This window comes from Heteronotia binoei, chromosome 2 (assembly GCF_032191835.1).
Source record: "Heteronotia binoei isolate CCM8104 ecotype False Entrance Well chromosome 2, APGP_CSIRO_Hbin_v1, whole genome shotgun sequence".
Taxonomy (NCBI): domain Eukaryota; kingdom Metazoa; phylum Chordata; class Lepidosauria; order Squamata; family Gekkonidae; genus Heteronotia; species Heteronotia binoei.
In genome coordinates, this window is record NC_083224.1 from 57,873,647 (window position 1) to 57,890,558 (window position 16,912).

At 46.1% G+C, this 16,912-nt stretch overlaps 1 protein-coding gene across 1 annotated transcript in view; it reads right to left on the reverse strand.

Annotated features, from left to right (window-relative positions):
• IPO9 (importin 9) overlaps positions 1–16,912 on the reverse strand; it is a 72,674-nt gene that overhangs the window by 33,705 nt on the left and 22,057 nt on the right. Inside the window, exons 3-8 of the mRNA XM_060231076.1 lie at positions 16,345–16,431; positions 14,782–14,983; positions 13,298–13,386; positions 11,111–11,197; positions 10,587–10,706; positions 9,740–9,840 (exon numbers count right to left, since the gene is read on the reverse strand). Of these exons, the coding sequence (XP_060087059.1) occupies positions 9,740–9,840; positions 10,587–10,706; positions 11,111–11,197; positions 13,298–13,386; positions 14,782–14,983; positions 16,345–16,431 (686 nt within the window). The remainder of the gene's footprint in view (positions 1–9,739; positions 9,841–10,586; positions 10,707–11,110; positions 11,198–13,297; positions 13,387–14,781; positions 14,984–16,344; positions 16,432–16,912) is intronic.

Below are 16,912 nucleotides of genomic sequence, written 5' to 3' on the forward strand. Positions count from 1 at the left end.
GGGTATAAATCTGCAATTCTTCTTCTTCCAATGAAATACACAGACTGGCTTCAACCTCTATTTGACTGATGCATGTGAATGAAGGTTGTTGGCAGGCTCATGTGCTCTCTCCAGACTCTCCCTCCCTCACATGTGAAGTAAAATCTAAGGCTTCCTAATTTGGGGAAACCTTAAAACAAGTTCTAGTTTGCCAAGATGTCAAGATACAGGCACCTGGCTAACTGCAGTTTGTTTCAGAAACAAATTAGTTGATGCAGTCATTGCTATTTAAATGCATGGATACTGAACACACACATGCTTCCTCTCCTGACACCAATCTCTCAAAGTTAAGGGAACCTTCAGGGTAGCATTCATAATACATGAGGGGCTGCAGCCAGCAAAGAAAGTTAGCAAACACTGACCATGTGGAAATACTTTGTGCATGTCTACAGTGTTACCTGCATTCTGACTACAGTCTGTATTATGCAGAAAAGCCATACAACATTTTTCCCCCCAGCCTCAAATATTTTAGCTGAGAGGAATATGAACATATGAAGCTGCCTTATATTGAATCAGACCCTCAGTCCATCAAAGTCAGTATTGTCTACTCAGACTGGCAGCAGCTCTCCAGGGTCTCAAGTAGGGGTGTGCATTCGGTTCAGCCGAACCGAATAGACCTCCGAATACCCCTTGATTCGGAAGTATACGGCGTCGTATACTTTCAAATTCAATTTACAGGCATTATACGGGAGCTGTATACAGCTCCCGTATACTTTCAAATCAATATTTGGAAGTATTCGGAAGTCCATAGAAAAGGCAGGAAAGGAGCTGCTGCAGCCTCAGGGAAGCTGCTTGCCTCCTTTCCCGCCTTTGGAAGCCTTTTCCCGCCTCTCCCATAGCCTCCTTGGGATCAGGGAGGAAGGGGGAGGGGAAGAGGAGCCCCAGCAGCCAATCCAAAGCATGCATTTGCAAAATGCATTGCAAATACATGCTTTGCAGGGCTGTTGTGTAGCTGATAGCTGGGCTAACCCCCCAGCCATCAGTAACATGGTTGTTCTTTTGTTTACTTGGGTATCTGTTTTTTACTGTTTTAAAAGGATTCTGTGTTTGATTTGTTGATGCTGTGTTGTGCTGCTGTTGTTCCTTTTCTCTTCTGTTGTTTATCTTGACTTCCAGAAAGCTTTTGATAAAGTTCCTCATCAAAGGCTCCTTAGTAAACTCGAGAGTGATGGAGTAAAAGGACAGGTCCTCTTGTGGATCAAAAACTGGCTAATGAATAGGAAGCAGAGAGTGAGTATAAATGGGCAGTCTTCACAGTGAAGGACCGTAAGCAGTGGGGTGCCGCAGGGCTCAGTACTGGGTCCCATGCTCTTTAACTTGTTCATTAATGATCTGGAGTTGGGAGTAAGCAGTGAAGTGGCCAAGTTTGCAGATGACGCTAAATTGTTCAGGGTGGTGAGAACCAGAGAGGATTGTGAGGCACTCCAAAGGGATCTGTTGAGGCTGGGTGAGTGGGCGTCAACGTGGCAGATGTGGTTCAATGTGGCCAAGTGCAAAGTAATGCACATTGGGGCCAAGAATCCCAGCTACAAATACAAGTTGATGGGTTGTGAACTGGCAGAGACTGACCAAGAGAGAGATCTTGAGGTCGTGGTAGAAAACTCATTGAAAATGTCAAGACAGTGTGAGATTGCAATAAAAAAGGCCAACGCCATGCTGGGAATTATTAGGAAGGGAAATGAAAACAAATCAGACAGTATCATAATGCCCCTGTATAAATCGATGGTGTCGTCTCATTTGGAATACTGTGCACAATTCTGGTCACCGCACCTCAAAAAGGCATTGGAAAAAGTGCAGAAAAGGGCAACTAGAATGATTAAAGGTTTGGAATACTTTCCCTATAAAAAAAGGTTAAAACACTTGGGGCTCTTTAGCTTGGAGAAACGTCGCCTGCGGGGTGACATGATAGAGGTTTACAAGATTATGAATGGGATGGAGAAAGTAGAGAAATAAGTCCTTTTCTCCCTTTCTTACAATACAAGAACTCGTGGGCATTCAATGAAATTGCTGAGCAGTCAGGTTAAAACAGATAAAAGGAAGTACTTCTTCACCCAAAGGGTGATTAACATGTGGCATTCACTGCCACAGGAGGTGGTGGCAGTTACAAGCATAGCCAGCTTTAAGAGGGGATGACACGAGAAAAAATTCTTGGTCCGGAACAACTGGGATTTTGTAAAGGCAAAACTACTCTTGATCATTGTAATACCTTGTCTCATCTAATTTCCAAATACACTATTAGGAAAAAGATGAAATTGTATGTAGCCTTTTTAGACTTAAAGGGAGCATTTGATTCAATTGACAGGGACCTGCTTTGGGCTAAACTTGAACAAACAAGTATTGATAAAAGACTTCTCATACTTATTAAATAATTATATACTAACTTTTGTCAGGTCAAATGCTCTTCATCAGGCAATTTTACGTCAAAAATCACGTTAAACAAAGGGGTTAAACAAGGCTGTGTGTTGGCCCCTTTTCTGTTTAACCTCTTTCTTAATGACCTTGCTCCCTTTTTGTCAGATATCGATCATCATAGTCCCAAACTCGGTGCCAGATTTGTTCCCTTACTTTTATATGCGGACGATACAGTTTTACTATATAGTTCCAGAATTGGATTAAAACGCTTGCTTGCCCGTTGTATCACTTTCCTTAACCACAATAAGCTCCTTTTGAACTATGACAAATCTAAAATTGTTGTATTTTCCAAATCTTGGAAACCAATTAAATGGTCAATAGGTGGCAAAGAGATTTTTGTCAGAACATCCACAAGTGGATGTATGCCATCCGGACCTGGTGACTTATTAGTTTTTAATTCATCTACCAGTTGTAGGACCTCCTCTCTTGTCACCTCAATCTGACTCAGGCCTTTCAACACCCCTTCCAAAATTAGTGGTTCTGGAGCGGGCAAACACTTCTCATCTTCCACAGTGAAGATGGAGGCAAAAAATGCATTCAGCTTCTCAGCCATTTCCCTATCCTCCTTCAGTAATCCTTTTACCCCTTGGTCATCCAAGGGCCCCACTGCCTCCTTGGCTGGTTTCCTGCTTCTAATATATTTGAAGAAATTTTTATTAAAATTATCGAGGCTGCTGCTGGGGCGCCCCCAGCAGAGGTGCCATTAGGTGCTGGCACTGAGCAGGGGTTTGCTGCTCGGGCAGTCTCTCCTCCAGCTGATGTCGCTCGGCCTCAGCAGCCGTAGGAGGGGCAGCAAGAGCAGCCTTCCTTGGAGATGAGCTTTGGGGTCAGTTTTCTGTCCAAAACAATCACACCGAGGAGGATGCAGAGTGTTGTGCAGGAGCTGGAGGAGAAGCTGGTTGAGGAGGACCAGCCCCCTTCTTCAGTTCCTTTGGGCACCAGCAGTCCTTCAGGGGATGGCCAGGAGGGGAGGCCGCATGGGGTGGAGGGGAAAGAAATGGAGACACATAAGGTGCCTCCCTCTCTGCCCACTTCCCCCCGGCGGCCAGCCCCTCCTGCCACCGAGACACAATGTGTCTGCCCCGAGCACCTCAAAGGAGGTGGCTCCAGACACCCAAGCTGCCAGTCAGCTTGGGCATCTGTACACCTCTGAAGTCTGGAAGCATTTCTGACTTACAGAGGATCCATGCTATGCGTAGTGCCAGCTGTGCAGGGCCCAGATCAGTCGTGGGCGGGACCCTGCCCACCTGACTCCGGGAGGGATGCAGAACCACCTGTGGAAGCACCACCAGGCGGTGCTTCTTAAGGGGAAAAAGCAGGCTGGTGCTGAAGTGCCCAAGCGGCCAACACCACCCAGCCAGGAGGTCCGTCCCACTGCAACTACCTCCAGAGCTCTCCAGGAGACTTCCGTGACAGGGCAGGGACGCCAGGCATCTCTGCCTGAGATGTCTGGTGGGGGTGGCACCTGTGTGCCAAGAGGGGGAATCAGGTATGGCAGGAGGGTGATCGCCTGGAACCTTGCCAGGTCAGTCGCCCATGGGCTTCCATTTTCAGTGGTTGAGAATCCTGGGGTACTAGGGTTGCTCGAGTACCTGGCGCCCTGGTACAAAGTTCCTGCTAGAACCACCATTAGCAGGACCACTGTGCCATTTGTTTTCAGGGCGACCAGATCTTTGGTGAAGGAGCATTTGTCCCATGCTGCCGGGGGGACTGTTCATTTCACCTCAGATATCTGGAGCTCCCAACATGCGTTCGAGGGGTATCTCTCCCTGACTGCGCATTGGTGGCAACCCAGTGAGCTGCAGGGTGGGGGTGGCAGTAGCGACAGGCAGGGTCAGAGCCACCAGGCCGGCTATCACTGGGCCCTGCTGTACACCGAAGAAGTTGATGCACCACACACGGCGGACACTCTTGGAGCCATCCTCTCACAGCAGTTAGAGGGCTGGGTAGGCAGCAGGGACGTCGCCACAGGCTTTGTGGTGACTGACGGTGGCTCCAACAGCACGGCGGCTGTCCAGCGTCAGGGCCTAAAATGCCTTCCTTGCATGGCCCACCTTCTCCACCTTGTGGTTAAGGACGCATTGGGCCAGACGAAAAGCCAGGATCATCGGTATCTAGCCGCGAACCATGAGTACCGACTTCTGCTCCAGAAGTGTCGGCACATCACGGGTCACTTCTCACACAGCAATATGGACTCGTATCTGCTGCGTAAGAAACAGACACTGACAGGCGTGCCAGGGCACCGCCTGATTGGTGATGTCAGCACACGCTGGAGCGCATGGTGGAGCAGAGAGCAGCCCTGGATGCCTTTGTCTCTGAAGAGAACCGTCTCACCCAAGAGGATTGGGTGGTCATTTCTCAGACTGTGGAAGTTCTTGGGCCCTTCAAGACCCACACAAAAATGTTCTTGTCTGACACGGCAAGCATTGCACTGGTCGTCCCCATGGTCCACATGGCCCGTGAGGACCTAGCCTCATTTCTAGTGCCAGCTCAAGGCTGTGCAGATGTTCTTCCAGCGGTGCACGCCCTGGTTGTTAGGCTGCAGGAAGGGCTTGAGGCCTGCTTTCAGACTTTCACTCAGGATAAGGTCTACATGATGGTGACCATGTTAGACCCATGCCTTAAGGGCACGATCGCCAAGCAGGCCACGTCTCGCCAGCGATCGAGCTCTCCCAGAAGGTCGAGCGCTGCAGAGTCAGGGCGGGCTCAGTGCCGGTAGCTGAGGAGGAGGGGGGTGGAAGTAGCTCATCTGCCACTTCCATTGCTGTTCATCCCCAACCTCCCCAGCTAGGCAGTGTTTCCAACCAGACTCACACCAAGAAGAGTGCCGAGATGACACTCATCGGGCGGCTCGTTGGCCCCTCTGGGAGCAGTAGGCCCCTGAGAGCGGAGACGGGTGCTGCGATGGTGAGGGACTATCTTCTGGAGCCCAACAAGTCGCAGGAAACGTCTCCTTTGGACTACTGGGTCGCAAAGGAGGGGGTCTGGTTGGCCCTCTCCTCCGTGGCCAAGGCGTTCCTCTCATGCCCACTGACGAATGTGCAGAGCGAGTGCATCTTTTTGCATATGGGCAACATTGCCCACATTGCAAGCGCCTGCAACCCTGGACAGTTGAGCCGTTGGTCTTCCTGAAGGTCAACTTGCCTCTGTTTGACTCCCCGAAAGTAGACTTTGAGAGTGAATGGAGCACCTACTTGTCCCTGCATCCTCTCTTGGCCCGCGCTTGGAAGGTGGTTGTAAAACGCTTTCTCATTAAACATAGACTAGAGTCCAAAGACAGCCCAAAAACTCACTCACAAATTGATTGGCAGTGCACCCTCCCCCCCACCCCTCATCCATCCCCAAACCAAAAGTGAATGCTGATTTAAAATCTGCAAAGCAATCCAAATTTTCTCAGTCCCCATCCATACATGCCTAATAATACTGAAAGGGCCATTGCAGCCCCCAACTGTAACCGACAGCACCCACAGGCCCAGCCAGGATAACCCAGTTTTTTTTTCAGGGGAAGGAAGAAGGAAGAGGGAGGTGCCAGTGATGATGACAGCAGCCAGCAGCCATACCAATGCTGAGATCCCTCTAATGGGACAGTGATAGCTGGTGTGTTGCTGCTGAGCTGAGAGAGAAGGAATGGTTCCCTTCCTCTCACACAATCTGAGACCCTCCCAGTGATCTTCCTCATTTGGGGTGCAACTCTGGTTCGCCTCCTCGTGGTGCACCCTGCGTAACGCAAAAGAGCCTGGACCAGCCAACCATCCATCACACAAGATACGTCTAAATGCTTCTTGCTTTGTGTCAGATACAGAATGATGTGGAGCTAGGTGTGATCCACCACTTCTCTTGTTTGAGAGTTGTGTTGTTTGGGGCAGGGCTGGAGAGCTGGCATCTGTAGATTGCGCGTTCTGTGGCAGGGAAGCTGGCATCTGGGTGAGAGACCCCGAACCAGCATGCCTGTTGTGCTTGGCCAGCTCTCCCCGCGTTGTTTGGGGCAGGGCTGGAGAGCTGGCATCTGGGTTTGCTGCAGCCAGTGTTTTGTGTAGCAGTGACGTTGGCAACTGGGTTTATATTAGTTCCAGGCCAGCAGGGTTCATAGAGTAGATAGACAGATGTAGTGCATTTGGGTCCTATAGAGATTCTCTAGTGTGAAGTTAAGTTTGGCTTTGGGTGCCCCAGGAATTGGACCCCCTGGTTCAATTTTTTTTTTGGCCTTGTGGGTTTTGTGTGGGACAGGGCCCTGAAGCTGCACAGCAGTTTGGGGGGCTCTCCTCAAAACCCCCTGCTCCCCAGGGCCACTTTTCCCACAATAGAGGGGGAAGAATAGAGTCCTCATGGTTAGAGCCCTCCTCCACCATCAGTGAAGATAAATTTCTATGAATAACTCTCCCTATATCAGACTTTGTCCATAATAGAAATTTATCATTCAGCTTGGAACACCAGTTGATTTTCCACCTACCTGGTATATTTTCTGTTTCTAGAAAGGTACCGTGTCTGGATTCAGAGGTGTAACTATTTGTTTAGAACTCATCTGAATCCGTTGGGGCTTAGCTCTGATTTTTTGACATCAGCTCCTTATCCCCAATGGTCTCAGAGTAGTTGATAAACACAATTAGGTTAGATCCCGAGTAGTTGATAAACACAATTAGGTTAGATCCCGAAAATTTATTAGAGGGAGGGCAGAAGTATGCAAGGAGTTTGATTTCTCAAAGATTTAAGGATATTGAAGCACAAAACGATTATGCAGCCCTACCTTGTTATTACAAGAAACTGAAACTGGGACCAAGCCTAAGATCTGCATCTTATTTTGGATTTATAAAAAATCCTAATTATAGATGGGCATTTACTAGAGCCCGTTTCGATGCGCTCCCATCAGCAGTCCTTTTTGGTAGATATACCCGGACTCCCATGCATCAGAGGTTTTGTTTTTGTGCGTTGAATCAGGTGGAGTCAGCTGCCCATATATTTCTTCATTGTCCTATGTATGACGAAGAGAGACAGCAGCTGCTGATACCCCTTCTCTCACATTTTAAACCACTGGCAAATTATTGTAAATATGCCAAGGAACAAGTGATGAAGTTTTTATTGGCTGACAATTATAAATCAGTCTCATGCAAGGTTGCTAGGTATTGTTATCTGGTAATTAAAAAGCGTAGATCGTACTGTAAGTTATTAGTGAAGGATTAGTTCGGTCCAGAATTTTAGGAATTATGGCTGTAACTGTCTATTGTCATGTTCTTATACTGTATTATCTTATATTATTTTGTATGCTGGTCTTATGACTGTTTTTAATAAACTTTGACTTTACAGTGGGGGAAGTGGCTCTAATTGGTTTTTTCTCACCATTGGGAACAGTGTTCCTTTTGGGGTGCCCACAGTTGGGTACAGTCTTCGTGGGCCAGGGGGTTGCATGTGGGGGAGTCCCCTGAAGCTGCCCTGCAGTTTTGGGGCTTCTCCCTCAAACCCCCCTCTGGCCAGAGCCACTTTCCCCACAGCAATTATAGTGGAGGTAGTGGCTAATTGGGCTTTCCCCGGCATTGGTGGCAATGGGCCTCTTGGGGAGCCCAAAGACAGGGACCCCCTGGCCCAATCTTTTTGGGACTTGGGGGTTTTGTAGAGTCCCCTGCGGGTTCTCTGCAGTTTTGGGGGCTCTCTCTCAAAACCCCTACCCCCCAGTAGCCTCTGATTATGCCCTATGTTGCCATTGATTTCAATGGCCCATGGGGTATAATGGTGGGATAGGGGCACCCTCTTAGGGTGCCTCTGGAATAGGAACCCCTGGCCCAATCTTTTTGGGACTTGGGGGGTTCGTAGGGGAGACCCCTGCAGGTCCCCTGTAAATTTGGGGCTCTCCCTCAAACCCCCTCCCCTCCAAGCGGCTTCCAATATACCCTACTTTGCCATTGATTTCAATGGCCCATAGGGTATAATGGGGCCATATATTCGGAAATAGCCATATATCTCCAGTATATATGGCTATTCTGATTACTGGTATTCGGAAATACGGTATACAGTATTCCGAATATTTTGGCCCTGTATATTTCCGAATCCGATTATTTTCAATTTTTTTTTCCACACCCCTAGTCTCAAGCTGAGGTCTTTCACACCTACTTGCCTGGATCCTTTTTAGTTGGTTGTCTGCCCCTGGCCCAAAAGAAGCCAGGCTATGCGCAACAAGATCTAGGGCTTTTTCAGTGGCAGCACCAGAACTTTGGAACACCCTCCCAGAAGCTATAAGGGTCCTGCGGGATTTGGCGGCGTTCCGCAGGGCCTGTAAGACCAAACTGTTTAGACAGGCTTTTCTGGTTGATTGAAAATGGGCTGCCACCGGACATCCTACAGAAGCTGGCGATCATAGTCAGAACCCAATACCGCCAGACTGGATTGAGACAGCGCAAATAGTTTTAAACTGATAAGTGTATTATGGTTTTATATGTTTTATGGAATTGATTGTTTTTATGATATTGTAAGCCGCCCTGAGTCCGCTTGCGGAGAGGGTGGGATATAAATGTAAAGTAATAAATAATAAATAAATAAAATAAATTGGTGATGCTGGGAACCTGGGACCTTCTGCTTACCAAGCAGATGCTCTACCACTGAGCCACTGTCCCTCTCCAATATCTGTTTTAAGGTGTTAGAAACTGCACTTCTATTGCTTTTGCTTTTTCCTGCTGTAAGTATTTATTTATTTTATCAGATGTATATCCCGGCCTACCTTGACAGGCTCAGGGTGGCTAGCAACAGCAAATTAAACCACATAAAACATTAAAAACAAATTACACAATAAGATCAATCATACAGTTTACAATCATTAAAACCAAGATCTGCGTTCCTGATTATTCTGATGTTCTTGATTCAATTATAATGATTCAGTGGGATTATCAGTGCCATGGAGTAATAGCTACTCCACAGTAATAGTTCTTTGTAGGAGAGAACTGTTATTCAAATGCTATAAAAAGGAAATAATGCAAAAATACCCACTTTACATCAGTTGTTTTTAAATGTTTAGGACATTGCTGTAATGGACAAATTAGCAATGCAAATTATAAGTGCTGAAACTTCAACAAGAAAGGTTGATTTTGTTGAAAAATGGTTCCCATTCTTTGAATATATTACGTCAAATCCAAATGATTATTGTAAGGTACCAAAAAAGTACTTGGACTTTGTGTTCTAAGGATTTTTTGTTTTTTGTCATTAACAAAAAAGTGCAAAATTATTATTTTTGATGTTAACATTGACATGTATTGTTAAAAATGTTAACATTAATTAAAATTTCAGATGTTTTAAAAAAGGATATAATGCTGCACTTTCTGTGAGGGTATTCCAAACAATGGGAAGAATCTGCTGCATGGAAGAAATCATGTGTCTTGGGTAATTCTTCACTAAGGCTGTCACTGCCTGGAAAGGGAAAATACATATACCTTTAGGGTTATTTAACGTTTTCACAAAATGCATCATTTTCACTTAAGTACTGATACATTAATATTTTTTCTTCTGCAAAATGGAAGACTACCACAGTACCCAGTGAGTATCAAAGACAATATTGCTGATTAAAGGCATCTGCACAAACACATGATCTATACACTTATTTATACTACAACTAGAAGCTGAAACATCATTTACCTTTGAGAACTATACTGAAAAGACTGATATTTAAATTTAAAAAACCTTTAATTCATGAGAGTTTGATCTTGAAGGATATACAAAAGCTCTTTTAGGTTCGCACTTGGTCTTCTAGCCTTGAACTCTCTGAATTCATCATAGATCATTTACCATGCAATAAAATGTCCCTGAGTAATCTGTTACAAAGCATACATACCATTTCCAGACTAATATAATTTTGTGAAAGGACTATTTTTGATCCCCAAAGAGGGTTTTTTTTCTTTTATTAATGGGCTCTGAAAGAAGATACTTTCTTCAAAGTCTCTGGGGCTGTATTCTGTTTCAGCCAAATCAAAGGTATCTGCATGTTATTACCAGCAGTTCTCTCCCTGGAAGATACTGTAATATCAGAATGAGTAGCTGCTATGGGGGGAAATGTGAGACATGTAGACAAATATTATGATTAAGATCTCTCTTTTTGCTACCTACCAGAAAACAACATATCTTTACATACTAATATGGTGTTGTACTCTTATACTTACCTTTAAAACCTCCATTTTAAGTCCACTGTCTGATGTAGGGCCATCAGGCATCTGCAAGGCCTGAACAAAGGCTTCAGTAAACTGTTGCACCACGGGGAAAATCAGAACTTTAGCTGCTCCCTACCAGAATAAAAAAAAAGATTGTACTTGGAGCTGCAGATGTAGCAACTTGTAAACATTAGTAGAAATGTCTAAGAAGCCATGCATCTGCTAATTCAGATCAATTTTCTCACCTGCACCTTAAAGGGAATCAGCTGGTTTCTACAACCCCTTTAGTGAACTGGCTTCCCCCTCCCACAGACACAGCCCTCTAATGATGTATCAGTTGGTGTGTTTTAGTCAGCCTCCCCGGGTACCAATGCTCTCAAGCAGGATTCTAAGAGAACTATGATCAGCATGGAAAACAGGGCCAGCTCAGACTGTTTCCTTGTCAATTGCTATAAATCAAAAGTAAGTATAACTCATAGTAAGATACCAGCACAACAATCGCAACTTACAGATAGAAAATCTATGGTACAATATACCTTTTCCAGCTCCTCCATGTTACAGATCATATGGGCACACGTTGTAAAGATTTCCACAGCACGTGACCTCGTACGAATACCATAGACCTAGTAAGAGATATCTTGTTAAAAGATGACAAAGGTTGGTATTTGTTCTTCTGTTCTCAACAGCTGCCACCTCCATTACTACTTTCCCCTGCGCAATGATTCCACAAGTCTGTGTAAAAAGGAAAGCCAAGTTTTCCTCTGCATAGATAATCTAAATCAACCCAATTACTTCTGTTTCAGGATACCAGTATTTTAATGTTTAAGACATAGAACACAAAAGAAATGTATGGATTCCAGAGAAGTAATCATGTTAGCCAACCAAAAAAGGAGCTTTATTGCACCTTACAATCTGATTTACAGCACAATCCGGAGAGGGGAGGCGAAAAGTCTTTTGGGAGCAGACGAGCCGCTATGTGGGCGCAGGAAGGGTGTGCACCTCCGTTGACCGGCGCCGCCACAGTGGAGGGGTTACATGGGCGGGGGGCTGCCTGAGCGCCACTCCGCCCAAGAGCAGCAGAGTCTGAGGGCTGTGCCCAAGTACGGGGAGAAGTGAGGCGGAGCGCGGTGTTCAGGTGGAGGAGGGGGTGGAGTTGGGGGCGTGGCCAGGCTTAGGCAGCTTTCTGAGCAGTTTGGCCCATGACACGTCCCCCCCCGAGTGACGCAACGTCATGCCGGCAAAAATAGCAGCGTGTCCCATAGGCACTTGTTGAAACCAAAAATAAAGGTTGCTTCCGCCGCTGCGGAAGCTCGCAAACCCCTTAAGGAGTAGTGTGATTGTCTCACCAATCCCCTCATGCCTCTGCCTGGTGAGCCCCCTCCCCGGAGCCCAATTGCGCCCCCCCCCCCCAGAAATACTTCTGCTCTGCCTTGCACAACTCAGTTGTTAGGGATAGGTTCGCATGGCGGGAAGTTCTGCCGGTGAGCTCCCGGCCATACAGACTTAGAGTCAGGGACAGGCAGGCACTTTGGTGACGGGTTTTGCACTATGCAGTTGCTTTGATAGTATCTTTGACTCTTCCAGCCGCTGCCCCCGCAGGTGCTCTTGATCTCTGTCTCCGTTCCGCAGATGGGACTCCAACACAGAGGCTTCCGTGTGTTTCGCTCCACTGCCTCCCCCCACTCCCTCAGCTGTTTCTGCCCGCCACTCTGAATGGAGCCCTGCCTACAGCAAGACTTTCCAGCACATATCAGGGAGACTGTTGCACTCTGTTCCAGAAAAATAAAGTCTGAGCTGTGCCCTCAGTTGTCTCTCCTGCTTGGCATCTGCTACATGTTCCCTGGGAAACAGCGGGACGGTGTGAGGGGATTGACAGCTTCTCCATGGTCCCGTGCAGGCCTGTCTCACCCCCATCCCCATCCCTGCCTTGCCACCAAGCTAGGCTTCTCATGCGCGCATTGCCAGCCTCACTCCTGTTCCCTCCCCGTGTTGGTGGGACATCTCTCCTTTGCCTTTGATGGTCTGCCCATCATTGGCTCCGTTCTCTGTTGGGGGGCAGGTTGGGGATGGCTATCAGCCTCTCTGGGGTCACCTTTCCCCATCCCTTTCATGAGCCATGGCACATGCGCCAGGACTGGCTAATGGGGGGGTGGGCTGGCCCTCCCCTCCGGCTGCCTCCGCCTCCCTTGTATGCATACGCCAGCGGCGTTGCCATGGCGACCGTCTCCCTCAGGGCAAGCTACGCCTCTCCCCTCCCCATGCTCCAATGTGCCAAAGTCCTCAGGAAGTCTACTAGCAGCACGGTAGCTACGCCACAGCCAGCCGCCACTTATGTCTGGATTGAGCTGCCCATGCAGCAAATTCCATAAACATGAAGTGTGTCCTGAACTAGCAGGCACAGAGGAAAATGGTAAACAATGTCATCAAAAGACAGACCTTGATATATTTTCATAATGGTGCTCCTAGTCTAGGCACATACTTTCATAATGGATTCTCAAAGCACATTCTTAATTCTACTTGAAATGTTCTAACATTTGCAAAGTTACTGAAAAACATGTTTCATTGTATCTGCTCCCCATTGTTTTCAGTGACGAATATAAACTAAAAGCAATGCAAGAGCACAGTAGTACTTAATTATACTGATATCTGGTAGGACAGGTTCCTCCAACGCAGATTTATTTTATTACTGACAAACTGAATGCAATCCCTGCTGCCCCCCATACCTCTGCCATCGTAAAAATCTTGTACATTTCAGGAAGAATAACAGGAGCAACAAGGGGCATCTGTGTGTCTGTCACCTCCCGAGTGAACTCTAGGAAACAACAACAGTCTAAATAACTCTGTTATGACCACAGAATTATAACATATTTTGTGGAGATAATTCATGGGTAGCACCTAAATTCCACACTGTTCCCCACATTCAGATGGCGCACACACATTTACAAATGGACACAGAGAAAAATTCAATTTTCCCTCAGAATTATATGCATCAAAAAGTCCAGTCCTCTCAAAGCAGACAAACTTGTATATAAATTGTACCACTTCAGCTTACAGACAGAGCCTCTCAAGATTAAATCTTCTGTATAAAGTAATTCCAAGTATGCAGAGAACCCTTTTCCCTGACATCTAGTTTTTTTATGTGCAAGGAAAATTCAGTCAAGTGCATCTTTACTTGCATACTGGTGATACAACCCAAATACAAGCTTGCATCTTCAGTGAAAATCTGGGCCTATATCTAATACAGAAGTCATTCAAAGGCAATGACTGGCCCAGCTATGTATGTCAGCAGTGAAATCATCACTTTAATCAACACCCCAAACTCTGTTTACCTGGTTGAGACTTGACAAACTAACAATATTGTAGATATCATGGTGAATAACACAAAATCTATTAATGTGGAGAATATGAACACAGTCATCAGTTGCTAGTTACCTTCTACACTGTCTCTTACCAGCATATACTACTCCCACCTCAAAAGTGTCCAGTATGGTTAATGCCCTCATCTCACCCCAAAGAGGCACAAGAAATCAAGGGAGTTTTCAGGAAAGAGGTACTGTAGACAGCAATGTTTCATTTGAGATTCTAACCCTGCAGGAATTTACAGGACAACCCTAACAACACTTTCCAGGGAGTAAGTCCCATGGAATAGACCTGCGTAGATTCTGAGTAGACCTGTTTAGGATTGCTTTCCTAGTCAATCTGATCTTGTTTTTAAATTATCTGAACAAATCAGACTAGTATCTGGTCCTATGAAGGCAAAAATTTTCCAGAATAAAATTCAGGCTCATTTCTGTCTCAGCTAAACATATTTTATTTAGCATTATGAACACAACAGTCATATATCTGCACACCCACTGTCAAAAACAAACCCATGATTAAAACACACAATAATCTTAGGTTATAACATCTGAAATGGAAATGGTTAAAGTAAACCACTTGTGGCAGATTTATTAAAATGAACTGTGACCTCATTCATCGCTATATCCAAATTATTACACCACTGTGAAGATTCCATAATCTTGTATAAGTGTAGGAATGAAGACCCTGAAATTATTTCTACATTGGAAACTTCACCATGAGCTTTTAAGGGAGAGAAAAGAACAAGCAGTGAGTGTCAAATCCTCCCCCCCCCCCCCGCAAATGGAAGCCCATAGTCAAGCTCATGTTAAATCAAAACTGATTAGTAAAGACTGTACTATATACACACCTGTAAGGACTCGCATAGCTCCATGCACTGCATTTAGATCCCCACTAACCAACATTTCCATCAACAGATTGAAGAGTTCAGGCCAAGCTTCAGGCCAATCCCAATGAGCTATTGCTGAAACTGCATAGGCAACACTTGAGCGCACTTTGCTAATTGATTCTCTCAATCCATTGGGAAGCAGTTCCCTAATAGCAGCTTTTGCCTGCGGATAAAGACATTTTTAGTAAGAAACACTTCTGAATATTATTACATTACTCTATTTGCAAATGCTGGCATCTCTAGCTGTATACTTGTAAATGCCAAAAAGCAAAAACCTATTTATTTATTTTATTTATTTTTATTTATTCCGTAACTTATATCCCGCCCTTCCCACAAGTGGCTCAGGGCGGCTTACAACAAATAATAAAACAATAAAATCGGAACAAATTAATACATTTAAATTCAAACCTTTAAAACCTAAAAACCTTAAAATTTTACATTTTACATTAAAACTGTGCAGTATAATCACAAAGATCTAAGATCTAGAAAGCTACATTTGTCTAGTCAGGCGTAGGCTAACCGGAAGAGGGTCGTCTTACAGGCCCTGCGGAACTGAGTAAGATCCCGCAGGGCCCTCACCTCTTCCAGTAGCTGGTTCCACCACATAGGGGCCGTTGTGGAAAAGGCCCTGTCCCTAGTTATTTTAAGGCGCACTTCCTTGGGCCCGGGGATGGTGAGAAGATTTTGAGTCCCAGACCTCAGTACTCTCTGGGGAACGTGTGGGGAGAGACGGTCCCTCAGGTAGGCAGGTCCCAGGCCATATAGGGCTTTAAAGGTAATGACCAGCACCTTGTACCGGACTCGGTATATTATTGGAAGCCAGTGCAGAGCCCGAAGACCCGGCCGAATGTGCCCCCATCTTGGGAGGCCCAATAACAGCCAGGCCGCGGCATTCTGCACCAGCTGCAGTTTCCGGGTCTGGCACAGGGGCAGCCCCATGTAGAGGGCATTGCAGTAATCCAACCTTGAGGTGACCGTAGCATGGATCACTGTTGCTAGGTCGTCGGGCCAACTGCCTTGCCCGTCTAAGATGAAAAAACGCGGACTTGGCAGTGGTCGCTATCTGGGCCTCCATATTTAGGGACGGCTCCAGCAGCACCCCCAGGCTTTTGACCCTGTCCGCCGGCCTCAGCGGGACACCGCCAAAAGCTGGCAGGGGGATTTCCCCCCCCGGCCCCCGACGGCCCAAACATAGAAAATACTACGGCTTGGATCCAATATTGCGCAAACAGAATTTAGAGAAGCAGAGCTTTGCCATCCTTTGCCCAATGCACAAATCCACCTACCCAGATGTCAGGGGATTTCCAAGAAAAGCACTCAGAGGAATGTTAGGGTCTGACATAGGAGGGGGAAATCAGCAAAAATTGCCACTCATTCCTCCACTGATGGAAAGCATTTCCATGATCAGAAAACAAAGTCTGGATCCAAGCCTGTTCATTTGAATACAGTTTACCTGGAAAAACAAGCATATAAAAAGAGGCTTCTAAACTGAGACAGCATGAAATCAAGTATTAAAAGATTTACCCTTTCTGTAGTCTCAGGAGGTCTAAACTTGTCTGACTGGGAACACCAGTGGGTTTCTACATATTGTTTCAAAATCACAGATGACAGCTGTGGACAGAAATAAGAAAGATGTAAATGGTGCTCAAATTCATGATTAATTCCAAGCATCCATTTAGTTTTAGTTCTTAATAGGTTATATCAGAGGTCCCCAATGTGCACCTGTGGGTGCCATAGCCCCTGCTGACACCCTTCCTGGTGGTCACCAAGTATTTTTAGAAAGTTGGCAGGGCCAGAGGGCTTTTGTCCAGCAAGACTTCTGACTGGCTGTGCAGATTTTTAAACATGCTGCTTTAGCAGTAACTGCCCACATAGCACCAGGATCTTCACTGTGTGACTGAGGTAAGCTGCAGCAGCCATTTTGTGGCTGGCTCTGCCTTGTATGACAGGCATTTTGTGGCTGCACCCACCATACTGTGTCAGAATTCTAAAGGTGCCTGAAGGCTGAAAAAGTGTGGAGATCACTGGACTATATGATGAACAAAACTCTTAAAGTTATTGAAACATGCAAACGCAGAAGCAACTTCTGAAA